The sequence below is a fragment of the Rhinolophus hipposideros genome, assembly GCF_964194185.1.
Source record: "Rhinolophus hipposideros genome assembly, chromosome: 8".
NCBI classification, from domain to species: domain Eukaryota; kingdom Metazoa; phylum Chordata; class Mammalia; order Chiroptera; family Rhinolophidae; genus Rhinolophus; species Rhinolophus hipposideros.
Window position 1 is genome coordinate 46,760,047 of NC_138054.1, and position 27,455 is coordinate 46,787,501.

The 27,455-nt window shown below is 32.8% G+C and overlaps 1 protein-coding gene across 1 annotated transcript in view; it reads left to right on the forward strand.

Annotated features, from left to right (window-relative positions):
• The window catches only part of DNAI4 (dynein axonemal intermediate chain 4), a 57,737-nt gene that overhangs the window by 7,981 nt on the left and 22,301 nt on the right, over positions 1-27,455 (forward strand). The window contains exons 2-8 of the mRNA XM_081057440.1: positions 1,392-1,572; positions 5,403-5,581; positions 6,874-6,986; positions 11,539-11,695; positions 14,409-14,548; positions 16,603-16,758; positions 17,359-17,553. Of these exons, the coding sequence (XP_080913566.1) occupies positions 1,392-1,572; positions 5,403-5,581; positions 6,874-6,986; positions 11,539-11,695; positions 14,409-14,548; positions 16,603-16,758; positions 17,359-17,553 (1,121 nt within the window). The remainder of the gene's footprint in view (positions 1-1,391; positions 1,573-5,402; positions 5,582-6,873; positions 6,987-11,538; positions 11,696-14,408; positions 14,549-16,602; positions 16,759-17,358; positions 17,554-27,455) is intronic.

The window sequence follows — 27,455 nt, forward strand, 5'->3', positions numbered from 1 at the left end:
CGGAGAATAATTATACACTCAAGGGGAAAAGATAGGAAATAAGACAGGAGACAAAATTATTGATGGACAAGAATCCCTGAGAAGGTAGTAAGAGACAGATTCCGAAGCACAGGTAGAAAGACTAGCCTTAGATAAGAATGGCTACATTTCTACTGAAAGAGTAAGAGTGAAATAAAGATGGATTTAGATAAGTTTGTAAGAGGTGAAAGAAGAATATAATAAAGGTGGAGAAATAATTTAAGGATTTTTTACCGGATTGAACATTTTTATTTTCTTAGAGACGTTGGAGGCAAAGTCATTTGAGACTGACGGAGGAAGGATAGAGTGGAATACTTAAAAAGAATGTAAATTCGAAATAGCACATGAATGGAATTCCCTTATTCATTTCTTTACAAAATACTTAATTTTGTGCCCACAATATGTTGGGCACTGTCCTGGGTGCTAGGGATATAGCAATGAACAAGACAAAGTTCTTGCCCTAAACATGCTTGTATTCCAGAAGGGGAGTGGACAATAGCAAAGTGTCAAGTAGTAATAAATGCTATGAACAAAAATAAAATAAGAAAAGTAGATTGATGTCATTTAAAAATATTCTTGTCTCATCTTTTATGATTTGAAAAGTAAAAGTACTGTTTAAAATGTTTTTTTTTTGGAAATATATTTCCTTTTCGTAACCTAAGGGAAGATCATCCCTATTTTATAGAAACCCACAGTACTAGAATGAATGAATGATATGTAGGTTTTTGTCTTAGGGAATTTACAGAGTAGATCCAAAAGTGAAATCATATTTTTTTCTCCAGGATACAAACATTTTGATTATAACTTCTCTTTTTACTAAAAATTAGTACGTAATTGTTTAGGCAGAAACGTGCTATTCTTTACCAGATTTATATTCATGCTTCAATCTGTGTAACTGCACTTTATATTCATTTGTTCATACTACATGTCAGGTACTTCCTAACCATAATATGTAAATTAATTCTTTAAATCCTGAAATAACCTATGAGTTAAGTACTGTTACTGTCCCCATCATACAGATAAGGAAACAGACCCAGAGAAATCAGTGTCGACTTTGGATCTGACTGCCTGGGTTTACATTTCAACTCTAGTAGAAATGTTTCCCTCTAAAGCTCTGTGGTTTCAAGTAAAATAGTATTAATAGTACTTCTTAGACTTGTTGTGTAGAAAAACTGACATAATGCATGTAAACATTCTAGGACCATGCTTACACATAATGAGCTGTTAAGTAGCTATTATTTCTTGTTTATATGTCTATATTGTCTCCATGTTTCTAAATAAAACTCTGTTTTTTGGCTTTTTTTGTTTTTTTATTGTTGATTAATTTTTTCAATTGTGGATCCTCTGTATTATGTTTTCTTTTCCTGATATAGGAGCACTGGCACACAGCCAGGGAAGTCTATTAGCTTTATTGGCCCAGGAAAAGGAGCTCAAATGAAAGGATCTGTTAGTGCAACCCAAAGCAGAATGGCTATGTCAAAAACCATGGCGGTTCTATCTGACGTAAAAACATCAGAAAAAACGAGTATTTCCAACATAAAGGGAATCATACAGGTAATATTCTTAAGAATTCTGAGTTTATTTGAAAATGACACCTTGAAAAAGTTGATAAAATGTTAAAGGTAGAAAATACACAGTTTGGAAATACTTCTAATACTGATTTTATTAGAGGCTTTATCACATAACATATCTTACAGCATAATATTGGCAAATCAGCTCCTATGATTCATTATTGGTAATAAGAATATTAAAGTGGAATGAGAAAAATCTGCTCATGAACTTAAGAACTAGTTGATTATGTTATTATAACTAATCCAGCTATAGTAGAGAGAGTACAGCTATCATCTACTCTTCTTTGCAATATGCTCTGGAAAATATCATAAAATGAATTGTCATAAAATCTTACCTCATTAGAGAACTTATAATTAAGAATTGGCTTTTTAAAATTTTTAATCAAAGTATAACATATACAGAAAATTATATAATGTATAAACCTGAATGGGCTAAGCAATGATTTTTTTAGATATATGACACCAAAATATACAGTTCATTAAAGATAAAATTGGTAAATGACTTCATCAAAATTAAAATTTCTAGTCTTTGAAAGACACTGCTAAGACAATGGAAAGAAGAGCTGCACAATGGGAAAAATTATTAAGCATACGTATAACTAGTAAAGTACTTGTATCAAAAATAGATGTGTTTTTACCCCATTGTATATTCTTGCCTCCTTTGTCACAGATTAAATGATCATAGAGGTGTGTGTTTATTTCTGGGCTCTCTATTCTGTTCCAATGATCTGTGTGTCTGTTTTTATGCTAGTACCATACTGTTTTTATTACTAAAGCCTTGTGATATGGTTTGATATGTGGTAATATGATACCTCCCATTTTGTTCTTCTTTCTCAAGATTGCTGTGGCTATTTGAGGTCTTTTTTGGTTCCATATAAATTTTAAATTATTTGTTCTAGTTCTGTGAAAAATGCCATTGGTATTTTAATAGGGATTACATTGACTCTATAGATTGTTTTGGGTAGTATGGACATTTTAATGATACTAATTCTTCTTATCCATGAGCATGGTTTATGCTTCCATTTATTTGTATCTTCTCCAATTTCTTTCTTCAGAATCTTATAGTTTTCTTAGTACAAGTCTTTCAACTCCTTGGTTAAATTTATTCCTAGGGTTTTTTTTTTTTTTAGTTTTTTTATGCAATTGTAAATGGGATTTTCTTAATTTCATTTTCTTACAGTTCATTAATGGTGTATAAAAAATGCAACTGATTTCTGAATGTTAATTTTGTATCATTCTACTTTACTGAATTCATTTATCAGTTCTAATAGTTGTTTGGTGGAAGGAACGTTTCAAGGTAATTCTAAAATTTGTATAAAACTGCTAAAGCCTAAGAATAGTCAAGATACTCTTGATTCAGAACTTGGTAGAAAGACTTGCTCTCCCAGATATCTAGTTTAATAACAAGTGTAACATTAGCAAAGGGATGGACTGAGAGCCTACAAGTGACTCAAGGACATATAAACACTTGTTTTATAATAAATGTACAGAATAATGGTGAAATGACAGAATTTTCAAAAGTTCCTGAGAAAATTGGCTACTCATATGGAATAAAAATATATTGGCTTCCTTCCTCATACTATACACAAAACTCAATTCTAGGTACATTGTAAATATACATATGAAAAGATAAGAAAAATATCTTCATAACTTCAGGATTGGGAATGGTTTTTTGAATGAGGCTTCTAAAACATAAACCATAAAGGAAAGCATGATAAATTTGACTACATTAAGATTAAGAACTTCTATTCTTTATGATATCACAAAGAAAATGAAGCCACAGAGTAAAAGAAGACATTTGCAACACATAAAATTGAAAGAATTCATATTTGGACTATTTAATGACCCTTGTTATCAGTTTTTAAAAAAGAACTCAGTAGAAAAGTGTGCGAAGGACTTGAATGGGACATTCTCCTCCAAAAAAGGAAATCAAAATGTGAATAATTATATGAAAACAAACTCAACTTTATGGATATTAAAATCAAAATGAGATACCTGCATACCATACTAGACTGGCTTAAATTTATAGATCTGACAGTGCCAGTTGTTGGTAAAAATGTAGAGTAACAGCAACTGTCACACAATGCTGGTAATCATAAAAATTTTTACAACAAATTTGGTGAACAGTTTGGTGTTATCTAATCAAGCTGACCTGTCAAATACACATCTATATATTCCCTACAGAATTGCATTCTCATGTATACTAGTATACTTATACATAAATGTTTATTAAAACAGTTTTCATGACGCTTAAAAACTGGGAACAATGTCTATTAAAAGTAAAATGGAAAAATAATATATGATGTACTAATCCAACAGACTACAGTCATCAGTAAATGAACAAACTACTGTACATGCAACATGGAGAAATACAAAAACATTGTTGAACAAAAGATGACAGACATGTCAGTCATAATATATAACTATTTATATAAATTTTAAAAACAGGCAAAACTAAATTACATTGATAAACATGGTAAATACTAAGTGCTGGCAAAAATCTGGAGCAACCAGAACTCTCATACATTGTTGGTGAGAACCACTTTGGAAAATGTTAGCAGTATTTGTTATAGGTGAACATATGTGTACATGTTCATTACCTAGAAATTCTACTCTTAGGTACATACCCAGCATAAATTCATACAACATATTAAGCAAAATACACATACACTAATATTCATAGCACCATTTGTAATAGCCAAAAAATTGGAAACTACAGAAACATCTATGAACAATAGAATAAATAAAACTGTGACATATTCGCACAGTGGAATATTGTACAACAATGAGAATGAACCATCTACAACTGTATTTAATAATATGAATGAATCTCACAAATACAATATTGAACAAAAGAGACCAGATTTCAAAGAGTACATGCTGTATGATTCCATCTAAAGAAAATTCAAAAACAGAAAAAATTAATCCATGCTGTCAGGATAATTGTTACCTTTGGTGGAAGACAGTGTCTCATGAAAGGAACTTTGTGGATGCTGGTAATTTTCTGTTTGTAAATCTGAATGCTGAGTACATGGATGTGTTCAGTTTGTGAAAATTTATTAAGCTGTACATTTCTATGTGCATTTTCTGTATGCATATTTTACTTGAATACATGTATAAGAAGTAAGTGCTATTGTTTAGAAATACGTACTTAATAAAATTATAAGAAGAACAAAGGAAATGATTACTAAAATTAAGTTAATGATTCCCATTGGGAGGAGGGAACGGCTGCGATCCAGAAGGGGCAAAGGCCAAGGGTGTTATCTGTGATCAGGGCAGGCAAAGTCTTATAGAGGTGATATCAATATTCTAATTTTTTAGTTGTGATTACTAGAACATTTGCTTTATATTATTTACTTATGTGGTTTTGTTTTAGTTACATTTCTGTATGTGTTAAATTTCATAATTGAAAAGATTAAAAATTAGCCCAAAACAAATAAACCGACAATATGTAATAAGTCTGGAAATGTTTATTAATAAAATGTTAAGTGAAAAATAGTGTTTTTAAAGTTATACATAAAAATTAAATATACAAAAATATTAACAATCTGGATGAATTATCTTTCTACGTTTCTGAGTGTTCTCAAAATTAACACATATTGTTTGTATATAGGTAAAACTTAAGACTTAAAAAATGGATGTCTAGTTGAGAAACTTTTCAAGCATAAAATCTTTTATCATTCAATTTTACATGTTTATCCTATCCTAAATTCTTAGCTTTTTGCTACTCCGTTTATTTCCATTTTCTAGGACCTATTATTTAGAAGCCTTGTCTTTTTTGTTCACTTCATTTTCTATTCCCATTTTTCATAGGTGTTTGATGTAAATGGAGTTGATGTTACTCCTCGACCTCTTTGCCGTCTAGAACATGGAACAGCAAGGCCAAGTAGACTATTGGCATCACAAGAAGGATCACTTGGATCAGAATATGTCATTTCCTACAGCCTTTTTCAAAATACACTACATCCTACTATGTTAGGGCAGCTTACAAGGTAGAGTATACTATCCTATACTTTTTTTTCTATCTCATATATATTATCTTTTCATTTAAGTTGTGGATATGTAACTTAGATGTCTGTTGTCTCCTGTCTCCCAGCCCCACTCTATCACCCTAAGGTGCCATCACCGTGTTCCTCTCATGTTTTAATTAAATGTGGAGCTTTGCATGTCTTAAGTTCTCTTACACTCACACCAAAACAGTTATGAAAAAACACATAGATTTTATTCAAGTTTTCCTGAGGAACCAAAACGGGGCTATCATCAAATACCCACAGACATATTTTTTTAAATTTCTTCTGTTTCCATCAGTTTCTTTTATGCTGCAATTGATGGGAAGGAGTAGCTTTCCTCTTTGCTCCTAGTCTCCCAGGCAAATCATATTTCTCCTAGGGTTTGATTTCTCTCTTGTTTTATAATTTTTTTTATAAATGAAATGTTATGCATTTATTATGTAGGTACTAATATACACTTGAAATTTTGTAATGCTTGTATAGAGAAGTTCATAGTCTTTACAATAATAAAACAGTATATCCTAAAACAATGTAAAGATTATGGGGAAATAATTGAGTGTGTGACTTTCAATCTGACAAATTAAAAGTTCCCCATCTCAATTAAGCCTCCAAATTTGCTTTCAGAAGCCATGGGAGTGCTCAGTAAAACAAAGGATATTCCAGTAAACTGGAACAAACAAACTATAATCATGGAGTAATATAACGTTCATATATTTAAGGAAATTATGATGGGATTCTTTAATGTATTGACTTCCCACGAAGTACAGAGATTTTCTTCTAAATATAGCCAGAGAGGACATGTATCAAATTGAGTAAATCACATTTAAGATGGGATTTGAATGATCAGAAACATGGGGAAAAAGGAAAGGAAGAGTGTTCTAGGCTGAGGCTCTGAAGTAAAGAGAGCTCCACAAGACTGAGAAACTTAAAAAAATAAAGAAAAGAAAGTGGGTAGGGAAGAGTGATAATGAAGAGGGAGAGTCCAACTACTAGGTAGGCTGTATTTTGGCTTTTTACCCTAAGTATGTTGTGAACCCATTGAAGGATTTTAGGCATAGTTTCAGCGTGTGTTTTCTCTAAAATATACTTAAAATGACTTTTTACTTAAAGAATATTAAAAATCAACTCGATGTTTAAGGAACTAATTTTTAGCAATTTTGCTTATATGATTATAATATGTTTTATTTCTCAGTCTAATAATGTTTTCATTTATATATTTAATTGTCCATAAGGACATCTAAATAAATGAATCATGTTGTTATTCATTGTTAAAGGTCAGCTTTAGGAAGCAGTACAATTTCTAAGTCAAGTGTATCTACTACTGAATCAATAGCAGAAGACCTAGAAGAACTATCCTATAAACGGGAAAGATTGGCTAGTTTTACAGGTAATGAAAATGCAATTGTTTATTTTGGTAACAGTCCATGATTTCTTCAGCAAATATGCTCATTATATTTTGGGTATTTGAGATAAAAGAACTGTGGTAATGATTCCCAAATTCTGGCCTATGCAGTAGCTACATGAAAATTACCAGGGTAGTAACTATGCATATATATTTAAAGGTCGCCACGGTTTTGTACCACCAACCTCAGGAATCATAGATCCTATTTTAAAACAGCTCGGCTTCTAACTCAGGAGACAAATAAAATAAATCTGATACATTGTGATCAATACCATAATAAGACATACCGTGTTTCCCTGAAAATAAGACCTAGCCAGACAATAAGCTCTAACGCGTCTTTTGGAGCAAAAATTAATGTAAGATCCGGTATTACATTATATTATATTATATTATATTATATTATATTATATTATATTATATTATACCTGGTCTTATATTATATAAGACCCAGTCTTATATTATGTAAGACCTGGACTTATATTACAGTAAAATAAGACCGGGTCTTATATTAATTTTTGCTCCAAAAGACACGTTAGAGCTGATTGTCCGGCTAGGTCTTATTTTCGGGGAAACATGGTATGCAGAGTGTGATCGGAGCACTTAGAAAGGAAAGATTAACTCCTTTGATGTGAAAAAAAGAATGTTCACAGAGAACATAATTGACTTTTGAATTGGGTTTTTAGAGATAATAGTAATTTGTCAGGAGAACAAAGAGAGGCTAATTTCTCTACAAAGATCTACCTCTACAAAGAGAGATAGAAGGTAAAACATGAGGTAATGCAAAAGATTATGAAAGTGATGTTAAAAAAAAATGAGGAAATAATGGTTGATCAAAAGTGCTAGAAGAAATGGATACATACTTAAGGGGCATTTTCCTTGGAGTGCAGTAAAGATGTCTTTTCCTCTCAGATGATAATGAAAGATTAATAAAAATATTGATACGGTTGGCAGAGTGCTTGATGGACTCTTCTTTTTGGAGATGAACTTTTTTTGGGTGAAATAGGAATGTTTCTAACAAGTAACAAAAGACCTAACCATCATTAGCTTAAACAAATAAGGCTTATTTTTTTCTCACATTAGAAGAAGTTAAGAGGTAAATAGCTTTTTGGCTTTGATTTTGTGGCTTAATTATGTCAGACTCTGGATTGACAGCTCTGATATTTTCTTTCCTTAAGCCTTTTCTTCTTGCGTTTTACCTCATGGTTTCAAAATATTTACACCCAGCTCTGGGTCTTATATCCACATTAAGGACAGAAAGAAGGAGACAAGCAGTAACACCAGTCACGTCTCTGTCATTTATCAGGAAAGGAAAACCTACCTGTCCTGAGATAGGCTCAGCTCTTATGAGTGCTCATCAAATCTCAAGGTCATCCAAAACAAAGGAAGTTTGGGAAACTGTCACAGTCTAGGGAGTCCTGAGGAGATATGATGACTACATGTAATATATTTTGGATGAGATCCTGGAAAAGAAAAAGGACATTATTTAAAAACTAAGAAAATTGGGATAAAGTTTGGGGTTTTGGTAATAACAAAGTATCAATATTGGTTTATTAGTTGTGATAAATGTACTGTAGTAATGTTAACCATAGGAAAAACTGGGTTCAAAGTATATAGGAACTCTTTGTAATATTCTTGTAAATGTTCTGATATGTAACACTATTCTAGAATAAGAAGTTTATTAAATGTTAAAAAAAAAAAAAGCCTAGGGGTGAGTCTCAGCAATCTGTAATATGCCCTCCAGTTGATTCTGATGCATGCTCAAGTTTAAGAATCATTGCTTTACTGTATAATCCAAAGGAGGCTTATGGTGAGAAAAGTTTTATTTTAATTTATAGGTAGGGACCAAACAGCATCTTACACAGATGATCTCTGAATGGTCTCAGTGAATAAATGAATAAATAATAGATACCTTTTGCATAAACTCATAAAGTATCTTGACTTGTAGTATAATCCATTTATGAGGAGGATAAGAATAAAATGCTGTTGTGAGTCAATTGTATTATAATTATATCACAACCATTCTAGCCTAAGTAGGGGTCAAGGAAGGCTTTACAGGTTGCTGCCTATTGAGGTCCCTGAAGGTAGCCAAATAGTGGCTTTTGCCCACACAGTTCTGAATTGAAAAGTATAGTAAGGGTAGATATGATAGGTTGGAGCCAAAATATGGCGTTATAGATAAAGGCCTACTGTTAAACTCCCAAATTTGACAGACTTACCCACCCATTCATTAAAGGATGTAGACCACATCAGGCCCACCTCAACCCTTTTAAAGGGGTATCATGAGTAAATGTGTGGAGAGGAAACAAGATTGTCGTACTAGAGCTCCCTCCTTCTGGAAGAACCATCCGGAGTGGACAGATTAATGAATCTGTGATGCTTTTCCAGGTGTAGGGGGATATGTAGTCAAGATCTGGTTGTAAGGCCAGGTTAGAGTTAGGATCTGACCTATGAAATAGACAGCTTCTATAGGTATATGGGGGAGTTTTAAACAACTTCACAATATATATAAAACTTAAGGAACATTCAGACAACAATTGATACAGAAATCTAAGCAAAAATCCTATTTGCCAACTTAGGGCTTTGTCTATGAATGGTAGTTCCTCTGCCAGTAAGTAGAAGATCGAATAGACTATTACTTTCCTCAACTATAATAGATAAGTGAGATATTATTATATTAGGTTATGTATGTGATATATCTAATGTAAGATAATTTGTTTTTATAATTGGCATTTCTGTGCCACAATACTGCTTTGAAATATATATAACTAAATCATTAATGAAGATCTAGTTGTCTAAAAGAAAGTTTAGACAATTAAGAACCTAAATTTCTAGTCTCAAAACTGCCAGTATTCCTGTGTTGCCTTAGACTTCTCACTTGACTTCTCTTTTTTTCATTTTCTTCATTGATAAAATGAACAGTTTATACCTCAAATTGTGTCCATGTGAATAATTCATTTACTTTTTCGCTTATTCTGTATCTAATTTGGCCAGATTGACTTACATAATTTATATTTCTCCCTCATATTTAATTTATTGCAGAAATAATAAAAATTAAAAAATATTTTTATAAAGAAGAATCATCCAATACTATAAAAATAAACAATTTGGGGCACAGGATGGCTCAGGTGGTTAGAGCCAAGCTCTGAACAACAGGGTTGCCAGTTCGATTCCCACATGGGCCAGTGAACTGCCCCTCTACAACTAGATTGAAAATAGTGAGCTCTGCTGAGCTACTGTAGGGGTGGCCAGATGGCTCAGTCAGTTAGAGCACGAACTCTCAACAACTAGGTGATGCTTCAATTCCTGCATGGGATGGTGGGCTGTGCCCCCGATGACTAAAGATTGAAAACGGTGACTGGACTTGGAGCAGAGCTGTGCCCTCCACAACTAGACTGAAGGACAACGACTTGGAGCTGATGGGCCCTGGAGAAACACACTGTTCCCCAGTATTCCCCAATTAAAAACAAATAAATAAATAATTTAAAATTTTCTCTTCCTGACTTTGTTCATATGCATTAGTAGTTCACATTGTAATAACCATACATTCTGTTCTGGATTGTCTTGTCACTTAACATTTTATCACAAATATATTTTCATAGGTTTTTATTACATTTAATTACTGTTTGATAGTCACAGATAAGTATACAATAATTTATTTAACCATTTCAAATGTTGATTATTGGTTTGTGGAATTAGTAACTTGTATTTGTTTTTAGGTTATAAAGAAGGTGTTTTTCTCACGGTATGGAAAGTATATACTCTTAAGTCTTGTTTTCATAAAGCTGTTCAAGCTTTACCCTTCCCAAAGCCTTGTGGACCCCTGCTTCACACCCTGTTTTAAACAAAACATATTGAATTCTGACCTACATACCTTCTCATTATTTGCTTTCTTATTATTTATACTCCGAACTCCCCCAGCACTTAATGAAATTTTTCAAGGACCTTGGACCTCTGCGTAACCTAAGGGTGAGGCTAACTAACCCTCTTCAATGTATTACTTGCGTGCGTATTGAGCCTATTTTCTTCCTACTTTTAACCAGAACTTCATTGGAGAATCTTTTTAGCTCCTAGTGAAGATGAATAGAGATGGGCTGTAATCTAAATCAGAGACAACTGATAAGAAGGCCAAACAAAAAATAAAAGGTGGTTGTAGGTTCAGACTGAAAATTAACTTAAGGACTCAAGGAAGGGTTGCATATTATGTCCCCAAAATATACTTGCCCATATTCTTCTTGAGTAGTAACAACAGTCACACACCCCAGTCTCCCTGTTAATATTATGGGATAGATATAATAGGATGCCCTTGGAGTTATGACTATGAGACTGGCGTAGGCTTGATATGTCAGGAACAGACACTGTTTATGGGCTATAAGATCCAGTTTGGCTTCAGAGGGATCAAATAGACTGCATCTAATGATATGGCCTGTTTCTTGACCATATAGAGCTACATGCAATGTATGACCCATTATGCTATCTTGGTGAAATGAAAATTTAAAATAGCATTAGTAAATGATTTTTATTAAGTCGTGTATTTTAGATTTACGAGTTATGAGGACAACACCTGGAAAAACTGTAACAAAAGAAGAGCTAGAGAAGACTATAGAGATAATGCTCACAGAGACAGAAACACTGAGACTTTTTAACTTACCAGCAGTCATGGTTTCGGTAGAATCTGAAGAAGCTGAGAAAGTAAGGTATGTATTGTTCAACTATCCACATTGCTTCTGTAATTTAAATGCTAAGACAGAGGTTCTTTTGTTTCTGTCCTTGGGGATTCCTGGATATATACTGTGGTGTATGTGCCCTGTGAAATTGTATGTATTTATATTGTATGTATTTTTTTCTAAAGGACATAGCTTTACCATATTCTTTAAAAAGTAGGAGAACCACTAAGTTAAATAATAAAAGAAATAAAGAAAACTTCTAAGTATCAATATAGGTTTTAATGATTTTTATGCTTGTATAAATTATTTTGAGTTTAAAAGGAAAAGACTGACATATTTTATATTCTGAACTTAAGAAGGGAAAATATGGGAAAGTAACTGAATTTACAATATGAGAGTAGATTTTCAATTTCTCTTTACTAATGAATATAAATAGATTACTAGTTTTTGCCTCATGTATTTTGAATCTCTGTTGAACCACATTAAGGACTATTGTCTTTTTGAAGAATTGACCCCTTTATCGTTATGTATACTGCTCTTACACTGACAGTTTTTCCTGCTCTGAAGTCTGCTCTGTCAGAAATTAATATAGCCATTATAAATCAATTATTAATGTACTTATTCAGATGATTTAGCTTCAAATATAATTTGAATAAGATGCATAGTACTAAAAAATCCACTAAAATAGTTTTTAGGGTATTATGCTTATCCAAATATAAAATATTGTAGAATTGTTTGCACTATAAAATATATTACAATTAGATCCTAAATAACATACTTTTTAAAGCTTATAAGACATAAGGGAAAACTCCTAGAACCATCAAAAGGAAAAGGAAAGGGATATATAAGTGATCCAAAATCAGAGAAGGAGAGATGCTAGAAGCAAATGCTACATTAGCTCATGGATCTAGAGTCTACCAGAAGAATTCCCCACAAATTGAAAAAGCTGAAAGAGAGATTCTTTTATTAAGCCAAGACCCTTAAAAGGATCTCACTTATTTCAACTGGTCCTACGTCAGTAGGGACTCCTAGCTACTATGGCAAGCAAACACAAGTCTTTTCTGGAGGAAAACATACCCATTTAAGCTCTTAAGATTCCCTTAGATTGACTTTGCTAAAATTACACCAAAACCCATAAAGAAAAAAAGCCATTATGAATAAGAATTAAAAGAAATGATAAACCCTAAATCTATACCCTGACAACTATGGATATTATCAGATGTAGAATATAAAATACATGTGAAATATTTAAATAAAAGATAGGGTTAAAACATCATTAACATTAAGAAACTATCAAAATGATGACATATTTGGAAAACATCTAAAAAGAACTTTAAAATAAAGTGTGTTTATATAATTTTTCAAATTAAAAAGTAAACATTGACTTAGTTCTTGAAATTAAAAAGTAAATATTAAATTTAAACAAGACATAATTGAATAGAGATTTAATAAATTGGATCTGAATACCATACAGACATAGATCTAGATAAGTTATACAAAATAAAGTTTGGAGAGAAAAATGGGATACAAAGTATGAAAAAGACGTTTAAAAAGATATTGACAATGGAATAAAGGTCTGATATACATCTAGTCTGTTCCAAAAGAGTAGAATAAAAAGAATGCAAGAGAGATATTATTCAAAGAGAGTGGGTCAGGACTTTCCTAAAGGATTTAAAGATATGATTCTTCAGAAATAGGAATAAATAAAAGAAATCTACAAAAAAAAAAGAACTACAATCTATAATCTACAAAAAAAAGAAAAGAAAAAAGAACTCAGTGCATTTTACTGATACCCCAGAATATCAAATATTAAGAGATTTTTAAGACAGAAGGAAAAAAAGAAAGAACGTATCATCTACAGAGAAACAAATTGACAGTATTATTAGGGATAAAGAAGGTCACTTCATAATGATAGAAAGGTATAATAATCCTAAACTTGAATTTCTCTAATAAAATCACCTCCAAATATATGAAGCAAAAATTGGAAACTTCATAAGTATCCTATTAAAGTAAGATTTGTAAACATACCTCTCTGAATTACCAGATATAAATTAGTGCAAATGTAGAAAATTTGAACCAAAAATGTAATTTAATTATTGTACATAGAACTCTGCGTTCCATAATTGGAGAACATACACGCTTTTTTAAGCACACATGGAATATTTATAAAAATCATCTGTGCAAGAGGCCATGAAACACAGTTTCAAAAATTTCAAAGACATGGTGTCATGCGAACTAAATTCTATAATCACAGTGGAGTGAAGATAAAAATGACATAAATCTTGACCTTAAACATTGACACACATTCACATAAACTCTTGGAAGTGAGCAAGCACATTTTCTAAATTCTTTCTGAATCAAAGAATAAGTCATAATGGAAATTTAAAAATACTCAGAACTAAACAATTATGAAAACAATACATACTTACCAAAAATAAGTACTTTGAGGGAAATTTATAGCTTTAAGTGTATATACCAAAATTTATAAAATCTATGTGGAGATAGTCCTAGCATATTATTGGTGGGCACTGAAAGTATTATAATAGGGATGTTGGAAGGTATAGTACAAAAAAGTCCTTCGGTGGTAGTTTAAAACAGTCTCCTCCTGAGGAGCTTTTTGAACTCTCACTTTTTGGTGCAATACACATTTAGGAAAGTAATTTTAAGAAAAGGCAGAGTATAAAGATGATATATGTGGTAGTAATTTTTATTAATGAGTTGTGTATACTATGTTTTGTAATAGCCGGAGAAACAAGGATTATGAGAGCCTTTGTAGAAATAGATTAGGCAATGACTTGTATGTTGAAAAGATGATGCAAACTATTAATGGAGCGCCAAAGAATAAAGATGTTCAATGTGACAGAATCATAAAGGAAGACAAAGGTAATTTCTGTTTTATTTTGCTTGATAAACTACCATGTTTTAATATACATTTTTTGAGTCTGTCAATTAGCAAGTAAATGTTGAACTATATAAAGCAAAAATAGAAATAATTTGGCCAAGTCACAATAGTAGCTGGGTACTGTGATCTACAGCTTTCAGAATTTGACAAATAAGTTAACAAGTAATAAATACTTTGTAGATTTCATAAAGCCAGTTTGTTTTCTATGTATATTATGCTACAATAAAAATTTTTAATAAAAGTATATGTAATATGAGCTCTTTAATTAAAAAATATACATATGTATTTAAGTACATATGTATATGTGAATATGTAAGGGCATACACCAAAATGTTAGCAGTCATTTTCTTTGGTTGATGGAAATACAAGTCCTATTTACCTTTTTTTAAAACAGTGATTATGTCTTTTTACTTAGCTAAAAAGTAAAATTATTTTCTGTAAATGTTATGTAGCCAGTTGTTACTCTTGAATTAAACTAGTAGATAGAAGCAATGTTTTAAAACTTAACAAAAGCTATTTAGGCATATCTTACACTCAAAAATGCTCAAAACACAGATATAGGTGGGAATACTTTTTGATACTAGTTAAAATAGCTTTCTTTAATAGTATATAACAGTATAAAATTGGGATGTTGCAATAATTCATTATTTATTATTCCATCTTATACAATATATTATGGAATGTGGTTTGAGGTTTTCTACTTCTTAGATTAATTTATTCAAATGAACAAATGTAATGATGTACCCAAAGTAAAATTACTAATGTTGTTTATCTTCAAAGAAGAAATAACTTGAAATCACTCTAACATTTTAGACCTCTCATTTATAACGTGTATTTATTTATGTAGCAATTGTGTGATTAGTGCTATGTAACAATGTATTCCTATATGCTCAACTTACTAAACTTTCAGTTAAAGGAAGAAAAACAAGGTTAGGTAATTTAATATTCGAAGACATAATTTCTATGGTCTTTTACTTCATGAACATGGAAATTATACCCTTTTCAATTCAGCAAAATATCGAGGTATTTATTTTGTGTATGACTTTGCTGGACACTATTAAGTTCAATAAGATAGACATGTTATTATGAAATGTGAGTTAACATGCCTTCCTACTAATTGAAAACCTTGTTAAACACCAGAGATCCTTCATTTTACATTATGAAAATAAAAGTTCTAACAATAAAGTATAAAGTAGTTGTGTTTATTAGATTCAGAGCCTCTTTTCGTTTTTAGGGAAATGAATAGTTTATTAAATCACTGACTTTAACTGAAAGTTTAGTTTAAGTTTAGCATGTAGGAATATATTGTTATGTGATCACTGATAAAATAATTATTATGTAAGCCTTTCGTTGTTATATCAGCAATGAAGAGATGGGAGCTTTTCTTTTTTTCAATTTGGAGATAAATAACGTTTATCCAATTTTTATTTAGAGACCATTGTTATATTTGCTCATTTGAATAAATATAGATAAACAAAAAATTTAAGAGAACTTAATAACCATACTACTCTACAAGTTTTTTTGAGAATAGAGTCTATCATTTTCCCAACATGTACGATCTTTTCACATAAGTATATAGGAAATTTTTCTTGATAAAAATGGAATTAGATAATTATAAATAAAAGTTTTGTAGAATAGAACATGTTATATGTTAACCATAAGTAAAGGAATATAGCTGTTTTAGTCCATATCAAAGCAGCCCTATACTGACAGATTGAGGAGATCATGCTATACCAGCTTGGGATAAAGGGAAGGTGTGGGGATCAGAAAGGATGGTGAAGATCATTTGAAATTATCACTAAAACACTAAGGTATTTGTAGGTGCTAAACTTGTGATGGCTAAGGATCTCTTAAGCTGTCTTCATGATGTATTTCTTTTTCATTTTTATCCACTTCTTACCATTGTAAAACAATAATACTTTTTTTGAGACAGTAGATATTCTTATCTTAGATTTGCTGTGACTTTAGTTATGTATAAACTAAAATATTAGAATTTGGTGTAAACTAATTTTTACCTTTCCGTCTCTTTATTTAGGCATAATGTCTACTACTTGGGATTTGTATGATTCTTATAATGCCCTGGAGATTTTGTCTCTACCAGTAAAATGGTCTATAGGTGATTCAAGTAGTAGAGCAAGCATACCTTCTAAAGACCGGGACCAAAGAGGGCCAGGAAGTACTATAGAAAAAAGTAAAATTTCATTTATTTCTATTTTTTCATGAGATTTTCACATGACATTTTTAATAAATTCTTTTTTAGCAATTGCAATATTTCTGGTGGAACACGAGAAGTATTTTTGTGGCTATATTCATGAGGGATTTTATTAATAATTTTTGTGTTTATATTCATAAGGGATATTGGTCTGTATCTCCTTTTGTACTTTCTTTGTCTGGTTTTTAAATAGTGATTTCATAAATTGAATCAGAAGGTTTTCCTTCAGCTTCTGTTTTCTGGAAGAGATTATATAGAACTGGTGTTGATTCTTCTTTAAATGTCTGGTAGAATTCTCCAGTAAAACCATCTCATCTGCTCCTGGAGATTTTTTGGGAGGGAGTTTTTACAATTACAAATTCAATTTCCTTAAATTTGAAATTATATTATATTGGATAAGTTGTAGTAGTTTGCATGTGCTTGGTACATAAAATATATTCAATAAGTGTCTAGTGAAGTTGTTGAATACTGGAAAAAGCAAATAGTAATGACAAAATGTCATTTTTAAATATTTAGAATATGTGCGTCATCTAATATTATTTGGATTATTTTATCGTTGCCTCATTTTATATTTTACAGATAGTGAAGGTAGTTCTCTAATGGATATAGAAAATGTAATTCTGGCTAAAACGCATGATGATGAAGAAGACCACGCAGATGCAATATTCAAATCTGAAAAGTTTCATCAGGACTTATTTTTTATGGAACGAGTGCTAATGGAAAATGTATTTCAGCCAAAACTTGCAGCTTATCGTCAGCTTCCTGTTTTAAAAGGTATTTTTTAAAAAAATCACATTTAAACAAAACAAATCATTTAAAAAATTAAATGGTGTTTTAAATGATTTCTAAATGTAATCTCCAGACTGGGTTATCACTTACCATAAGATACATTTATATAGTTTTCAGCATTAAACATGTGAGTAGCACTAGAGTCTCGACTAGAGAGCTCACAGCCAGTGATAGGCCATGAGATTCAAAACTTTGTAAGCATCTATGATTTTCTTATTTCTGCATTAAGTTATTCTTTCATAGTTAAACTTTCTTTTCCATTTCATTGATACTTTCCAGATTCTGGCTCTTGTTACATCTCCCTGATTTTATTGCAGGGTCATTCTTCCCATTCTCATTGCTACAAATTCCATCTCATATATTCTCAGTAGTTTTTGAAGGATTCTAGAGATTATCTAATTCAACCTTTCAATATTTGAATGAAGAAAATGAAGGCTCTAGAAACTTTCTAAGGTTACATAGTCTATGACAAAGCCAGGCATTCAACCTAGGTCTTTGGATCCCATTCCAGTCCTTTTCTACTCTGCCATCCTGGCATGCTGATAGATCATGAACACAGGTTTGAATATGGCATTTAAATGCTAAAAATCCTTCAGTACCTTCCCATTGCCCAGAATAAATTACAGACTTCATATGTATCATACAAAGATACCTGCAATCTGTCCACAGACTGCTTTATGTCATTGTATTGCTTGAGAGACAACTGAAAGTTAGCTACATTAGATTTACCTGATAATTCCCACAAAGAACCTAAATGTTCCTGCCTTGGTACTTTTAGTTAGAATATGCTTGATGGTCTACCCTTGTACCCATCCCATCTTTCCCTACGGTATTCCCAGGTTTCATGTATGGATAAGGGAAAACCGCTTCATGAAATCTTACTTGATCCTTCAAGTCAAAATTGAACTTTTGCATGCCTACAGCAAAAAATTGGGTTACAAAATAAAATAGAGAACAATGAAACACTATGCTCCTTCTCTCATATTAGGTTGATATTTAAAATTTTTCATCATGTATGTCAACTTTTCATTATTTATTTATTTAATTAAAATGTACTGGGGTGACAATGGTTAGTAAAATTACATAGGTTTCAAGTGTACCATTCTGTAATACACGTCTATATATCGCATTGTATGTTCACCACCTAGAGTCAGCTCTCCTTTCATCACTGTATTTTTGACCCTGTTTACCCTCATTGGGGGTGACATTGGTTAGTAAAGTTATATGGGTTTCAAGTGTACAATTCTATAGTGCATCATCTATATATTTCATTGTGCATTTACCACCCAAATCAATTGTCCTTCCATCACCATATGTTTGACCCCCTTTACCCTCTTCTACCAACTCCCTGCCCCTCTATTCTTTGGTAACCTCTAAACTGTTGGCTGTGTCTATGCATTTTTGTTTGTTTGTTTGTCTTGTTCATTTGCTGCTTTCAGTTTTGTATCCCACATATGAGTGAAAGCATATGGTTCTTGACTTTTTCTGTCTGATTTATTTCTCTCAGCATGATAATCTCAAGATCCATCTATGTTGTCACAAATGGCAGTATTTCATCTTTTCTAGTGGCTGAGTAACATTCCATTTTATATATGTACCATATCTTCTTTATCCAATCATTTATTAAAGGACATTTCAGTTGTTTCCATATCCTGGCTGCTGTGAATAATGCTACATAGGGGTACATATATCTTTATACGTGAATGTTTTCAGATTTTGGGGGTATCTATCCAAAAGAGGGATTTCTGGGTTGCATGGAATTCTATTCTCAATTTTTTTAGGAACCTTCATACTGTTTCCCATAGTGGCTATACCAGTTTACATTCCCACCAGCAGTATATGAGGCTTCCTTTTTCTCCACAGCCTCTCCAACACTTGTTATTACTTGTCTTGTTGATGATAGCCATTCTGACAGGTGTGAGGTGATATCTCATTGTGGTTTCGATTTGCATTTCCCTAATAACTAGTGAAGGTAAGCATCTTTTCATATATCTGTTGGCTGTTTTTATGTCTTCTTGGGAGAAGTGTGTGTTCCGAGTTATAGGTTGAAATTTACTAAATAATTGTGCATTTTGATATTTTAAAAACAAAGCTATGGGTATATCACTTCTTTAAATGTATCTAAGAAATGGAAATACCATAGAAAAAATTTTAATGAGGTAAGATTTACATAAAATGGAATACTGATATTTTAACTGTAGAGTTTGATACATTTGAAAAAATATAAGCCTGTGTAACTAATACCCTAATTGAAATAGAGAATATATCCATCAATCCCAAACTTTCTTTTGTGCTGTTTTCCATTTGAACCTTACCCCCCATAGAAGGCGTTAACCTGATTTTTCTCACCATAGATTAACTGCTTTGGTATATCCTGTACGTGCATTCATATAGTAAGTATTCTTTTGTGTCTGGCTTCTTTCACTCAACATAATGTTTCTGAGATTCTACTAGCTTGATGTGAATATAAGTAGTTCGTTTTTTTTCCTGAGTGGTGTTCCATTTTATGAATATACTGTAATGATTTGTATAGTATTAATTCACCTGTTGATGGATACCTGGACTGTCTCTCTATTATAAATAAATCTTGCTATGATCATTTTTATGTGTCTTTTTGTGGACATATGTTTTAATTTCTCTTGGGTAAATATCTGGAAATGGAATTATTGGGTCATTGGGTAGATGTGTGCTTAACTTTTTTATACCACAATTACTTTTGCACGAACCTGATAGAAACTGCAAAATACCTTTCCAAAGTACTTGTACCATTTTACAATCCCACAAGCAATATAGAAGAGTACTAGTTGCTCCACACTCTTGATAACACCTGATGTTGGCAACATTTTTAATGTCCTAAAGACTAATCATGTTGAGTACTTAGTTATGTGTTTTTTTTTTGTAATTTGTATATTTTTTTGTGTGTAATGTTTGGTCAACTCCTTTGCCTATTTTAAAATTGAGTTGTGTTTTTCTTTTTAAACCAAGTTGTAGGAGCTTATTTGTATGTATTCTGGATATAAGCCCTTTGAAAGTTACATTGCAACTATCTTCTCTAAGTCAATGGCTTGCCAATATATTTGTCTTTTGATGAACAGAAGTTTTAATTTTGATGAAGTCTTACCTATCAGCTTTTTCTTTTGTAGTTAATGCTTTCCATGTCCTCTCTAAGAAATCTTTCCCTGCCCCAATGTTGCAAATATCTTTGTCCTGTTCCTGAACTTAGTGTGAAAGCATTCACTATTTCACTGTTAAATATGATGTTAGATGTAGTTTTTTGTAGATGTATTTTATTGATTTGAGGAAATTCTTTTCTCTCTCTAGTTTGCTAGACATTTTAAAAGATAAATGAGTGTTGAACTTTGTTCAAAACTTTTTCTACATCTATTAAAATGATCATTCAGTTTTTCTCCTTTAACCTGTAAATGTGGCCAATTTTATTGCTTGATTTTCAAATGTTAAAACAAACTGAATCCCTCTAGTTAAACCACACTTGGTTATGTTGTTTTATTCTTTCTATATACTGGTGAGTTCAACTTTCTAATACTCCGTTAAGATTTTTTGTAACTAGGTTCATGCCAAAAAACCTAGTCCTTGATGGTTTTTTGTATCAGTGTTATTATATTATAGACACATGTGGTGTGACAATTAAGTTTGCAAACTTGTTGCACTGATGTTGCTAACCTTTTTTGATATTGAGGGATTATTCATTATGAATTTGTACCAAATGGACAAACAGTTAACCAAGTTTACTGTTTGGAAGTGCTGAAAAGGCTGCATGAAAAAGTTAGAAGACTGAACTTTTCGCCAACAATTCATGGCTCTTGCATCACGACAATGCACCAGCTCACATGGCGCTGTCTGTGAGGGAGTTTTTAGCCAGGAAACAAATAAATGTATTGGAACACCCTCCCTACTCACCTGATCTGGCCCCCAATGACTTCTTTCTTTACCCAAAGATAAAGGAAGTATTGAAAGGAAGACATTTTGATGACATTCAGGACATCAAGGCTAACATGATGACAGCTCTTGACGGCCATTCCAGAAAAAAATTTCCAAAATTGCTTTGAAGGGTGGACTAAGCACTGGTGTCAGTGCATAGCTTCCCAAGGGGAGTACTACGAAGGTGACCATAGTGATATTCAGCAATGAGGTGTGTAGCACTTTTTCTAGGATGAGTTCGCGAACTTAATTGTCCGACCTCATATCTATAATTGGAATTGTAGTAGTATAATAGAAAAGAGAGGAGGGGAAGCAGAAAAATATTTGAAGGAAGAATAGATTAAAATTTTTCATACTTGAAAAATCTTTAAACCAACAATTATAGGAAGTTCAATGAAAACAAAGCAAGATAAACACAATAAGAACCACACTAAGGCACATCATATGTAATATGTCAAAAAATCATAAAAGTTGCCCCCCCAACGACATTACTTTCAGGGAAGAAAATGAATAATCCCCTTATTTCTCATCAGAAGCCAGAAGACAAAGCAATGACATTTTTACTGTGCTGAAAAAGTCTACACCTAGACAAAATATTCTTCAAAAATCAGGGTGAAATAAAAAGATGTTCAGACATACAAAAGCTGAGAAACTTTGTCACCAGCAAACCAGCATTGCAAGACATGTAACAGGAAGTTCTTCAGGCTGATGGAAAATAATAACTGAAATTAGGATCTACTCTGTGAAGAGTGCTAGAATTGGAAAATATGAATAAAGGTAAGAGACATTTCCCACCAATGTAAATTTCTTTAAAGATAATTAAATTGACAAGATGGTTCTAAGTTTTATATGGCAAAGCAAAGGACCTAGAATAACCACATCAATTTTGAAACAGAAGAATGAAGTTGTAGGGCTTACCTTACTTGATAACAAACGACTTAACATTAATGAGATAGCAATTAAGGCAGTGTGGTATTTGTCTAAGGATAGAGGTACGGATGGATGACTGAAACGGAGTGGCAGGTCCATAAATAAACACAGGCCTACATGATCAATTGATTTTTTGACAAACATGCTGAGGTGATTAAGTAAAAAAAGGCTGACTTTTTAAAAATAAAAGATGCTGAAAAAATTGGATGTCTATATGGGGTAAAAAAATGAACCTTAACCCGTATCTCTTATATAAATTAACTCAGAATGAACCACAAATTTAAATGTAAAATTTTAAACTATAAAGTCCTAGAAGAAGGTAAAAGAGAAAATGTTTGTGATCTTATCATAAGAAAAGATTACTTAATACACAAAAATTGCAAGACATAAAAGAAAAAAAATTGATTACTTTTGAGATAGTTAAAATGTCTTCTTTTTGAAGAACATTATTGAGGGGGAAAATGCAAAAAACAGACTAGAAGAATATGTTTGCAATACATGCATCTGACCAAAGACTTGTATTTGGAATATAATAAAAAGAAGATAAACTTCATAAAAAGAAGATAAACAGTTTAATAAAAAGAAGATAAACAGTATAATAGAAAAATAGGTAAAAGGTTTAAATAGGAAGCTCACCAAAAATTATACATGATTGGCCAGTGGACACCTAACAAGGTTCTGAACATAATTAGTCATCAAGGAAGTGCAAGTTAAAACCATGACAAAATGCCTCTGTACACTAACTGGAATGGCTAAAATTAAAAAGACTGACAACACAAGTGTTAGCAAGAATATGGACTAACTGGGTCTTTCATATATTGCTAAGAGAGTATAAAGTTGTACAACCATGTTGGAAGTCTTTTGGGAAATTTTTAAAAATGTTAAGCATAGATCCACCCAATGACACAATAATCCTGTTCCTGAATATATACCCCGCCCAAAAGAAAACATATGTCCACAAATAATATTTGGATAAGAATATTCATAGCAGCCTTATTCATAACAGCCCAAAACTGGAAAACAGCCCAGATATCTATTAACAGGTCAATCAATGCATAAACAAGTAATGGGACACTACTCGCAGTAAAAATGAATGAGCTCCTTATGTACACATTGACAGACCTCAAAAACATTGTCGGGTGGATGAAGCCAGACACAAAAGAATACATACAACAAACCCATTTATCTGATAGCCTATCACAGACAAAACTAATCTGAGGTGATAGAAATCCAACCAGTACCTGCCAGTGGTGGATAGGGTTTGACTGGAAAGTAGCACGAAGAAACTTTTATGGTTGATAGATATGTTCTCTGTCTTGATTGGGGTTTTGGTTACATCAGTGTACATTTACCAAAACTTATCAAACTGTATAGCTAAAATCTATGTGTATCAATAAATGTAAATTTCCCCCAAATTAAAAAATGCTGTGGCGTTTATATTATTTTGGATTCATTTAAAGAGTGATATACCATTGTTATCTTTTAACAGCTTTATTGACATATAAGTGACATGCAATAAACTTCACATGTTTAAAGTATACAATAAGCTTTGACACGTCATCACAATCAATGAATATATAAATTATATATAATGATAATGAATGTATTCATCACCCTCCAGTGTTTCTTCAGATTCTTTATAATCCTTTTTATCCCTGTTCCTCCTCACCCCGCCCTATCCTCATGAAACCACCAATTTGCTTTTTGTATCCCTATCTGGATTAGCTTGCATTTTCTAGAATTATATATATTTTACATTAAGTACTTACTGTTTTTTAGCTGTCTTCTTCTCACTCAGCAAAATTATTTTCAGGTCCACTCATTTTGTTGCATGTATCAAGAGTTCACTCCTTTTTTATTACTAACTAGTATTCCATTGTGTGAATATCCTACACTATGTTTATGATTTCACCTGTTGATTGATATTTGTTTCCAATGTGGGGCCATTTACAAATAAAGTTGGTTTGAACATTCATGTACAAGTTTTTGTATGGGCATTTGCTTTCATTTCTCTTGGTCAGTACCTAACAGAACAGGTGGATCATATGTCAGATATATATTTAACTTTCTTCTTTTCTACTATATGCCATCTAAGAACTGCTTTAGCTGAATCTCATAAAATTTGATGTTGTATTTTCATTTCATTAAAATATTTTTAAATTTCTCTTGAGACTTCTTCATTGACCCATGTGTTATATATAAATGTGTTGTTTAATATTCAAATATTTTGGGACTTTTTAGCTATCTTTTTGTTATTCATTTCTAATTTCATTGCATTGTGGTCTGAGAGTATATTTTGCATGATTTCTATTCTTTTACATAATTGTTAAAGTTATTTTATGTTCATAATATGGTCTATCTTAAAGAATATGCTATGGCACTTCAGAAGAGTATTCTGTTGTTTTTGGATGGAGTGTTTTATAAATGTCATTTAGGTCAAATTGATTGATAGTGATGTTCAGGTCATCTATATCCTTACTGATTTTCTACCTATTTGTTCTGTCCGCTGTTGAGAGAGGAGTGTTGAAATCTCCAACTATAATTGTGGATTTATTTCTCCTTTCAGATCTATTTTTTTTGTTTTATAAATTTTGAGGTTGTTAAGTATACACACATTTTGGGTTGTTATGACTTCTTGGGGAATTGACTGATGCATTTTCCAATTTATACAGGCAGAAAGAAACCTGGGGAATATAAGTGGAAATTGGTATTAAGGTATAGGATAATGATGGAAGGAATATAAAGTCAGATTAGGCCACATTTATTGACATGGGTCCACTAAGCAGAGATTCTGGATTCAATGTTGTAGCTCAAGGGATTGGAAATGGCTCTAATAAGATTTTGTTTGTTTGTTTGCTAATGATGGGTCAAAATGTGGTCTTCACTAAATGAAGCTGAAATGTCAGAACTACCATAGTACACTAAAGAGAAAGGTATCGAAAGGTTTAGTGACATTGGAATGTTAGAGTGGATTTATCATGATGACCTGATCACCCACTCTGGGAGGGTCCAGATAACACACTTTTCACTACAATTGTAAGGAATAAGTTTGTGAGAGGGAGCCCCCAAATTCTTGATGAGCTCTGTGGTCACTTTTCTCTGTAGGTCAAAAATTACAGTGGGACCTGCTGCCACTGAACTGGGGTCCTTAATACAATAAGGATAGTTGGATCCTGCAACGGCAGGTGCTAAGTGGCAGCACTTACTCACCGAGAAAAAGTAGGTATGGTTACTATAGTGGACAAAGCAGTAACCAGAAGAGTCTGACTCTCAGAGACCCATGGCACTGGCTAGTTGACCATGATGTCCCCAGAAGAGAAATAGGTGGGTGGTGTATTAGTTTGTTAGGGCTGTCGTAGCAAAACACCACAAACTGGATGGCTTAAACAATATACATTTACTTTCTCACAGTCCTGGAGGCAGGAAGTCCTAGATCAAGGTGCCGGCATCGTTGTTTTCCTCTGAGGCTTTTCTTCTTGGCTTGCAAATGGCCACTGCCTTGCTGCGTCTTTACATGGTCTTTGTTTGTGTGTATCTCCTGTGTCTCTCAGTATGTCTACATTTTCTCTTCTTAAAGGATACTGGTCATATTGGATTAGGACCCACACTGATGGCCTTGCAGTGACTTAATCACCTCTTTAAAGTCCTGTCTCCAAATACCATTACATTCTGAGGTTCTTGGGGGCTAGGGTTTCAGTATATGAATTTTAGGAGACACAATTCAGCCCATAAATGGCAGTCTCTTCCTAACTTCTTACTTGACCGGTATGAGCAGAAGAGTTCTAGGTCATGTGAACATAAATCAAGTAACTTGCAACACCAAAACAGAGTCATAACCCCTCAACCAATTCCTAGACTTGAGCCAGTTTACACACCCAGAACTCCTTGAATGAAGAGGAGGTTGGGTCCATTTGAGAAGGTATCCCACTACACTGCCAAAAGTGTATACTGTTAATATTTTTTTCCAAAAGAACTTATAGCCTTTTATTAGAGTGACTGTGTCTTGGGAAAAGGAAATAATCAGAAATTTCAGGGATTACTGGACACTGACTCTGACCTGATACTTATTCCAGGAGACTCAAAACATCACTGGGGTCCACTAGTCAGAGAGTAAGGACTTACAAAGGTCAGGTGATCAATGGAGTTTTAGCTCAGGTCTGTCTCACAGTGGGTCCAGTGGGTCACTGAGCCCATCCTGTGGTGATTTCCCCTGTTCCAGAATGGATACTTGGAAGAGAAATATCCAGCAGAATCCCCACATTTGATCCTTGACCTGTGGAGTGAGGGTTGTTATGGGAGGAAATAGCTAAGTGGAAGCCACTAGAGCTGCCTGTACCTATGAAAATAGCAAACCAAAGGAGTGTCACATTTCTGGAGGGATTTTAGAGATTAATTTTACTGTCAAGGACTTGAAGGGTACAGGAGTATTGATTCCCACCACATCCCGCATTCAACCTATCTATTTGGCTTGTATAGAAAACACGTGGATCTTGAGAATAACTGGATTATTATAAACTTAACCAGGTGGTGCCTCCAATTGCAGCTGCTGTTCCAGATTGGGTTTCATTGCCTGAGCAAATTAACACATTCCCTAGTACCTGGTGTGTAGCTATTGATACAATGAATGCTTTTCTTTTTCAATAACTGTTGATAAAAACCACCAGAAGCCATCTGCTTCCAGCTGGCCAGGCCAACAATACACCTTCACTGTCTTGCCTCGGGTGTATCAACTCTTCAGCTTTATGTCACAATTTAGTCTGGAGGGAACTTTCCCCTCAATAAGATATCACAGGACATCGTTTCTTTGATGACATTATGCTGACTAGACCTAGTGAACAAGAAGTAGACTTATTGGTAAGACATTTACATGTCAGAGGGTGAGTAATAAATCTGACAAAAGGGCCTTTCACCTCAGTGAAATTTCCAGTTGTCCAGCAATGTGGAATATGTCAAGATATATCTCCTGAAGTGAAGGATTAAATTGTTGCATCTGGCCCCTCTTATAGTGAAAAAAAGAG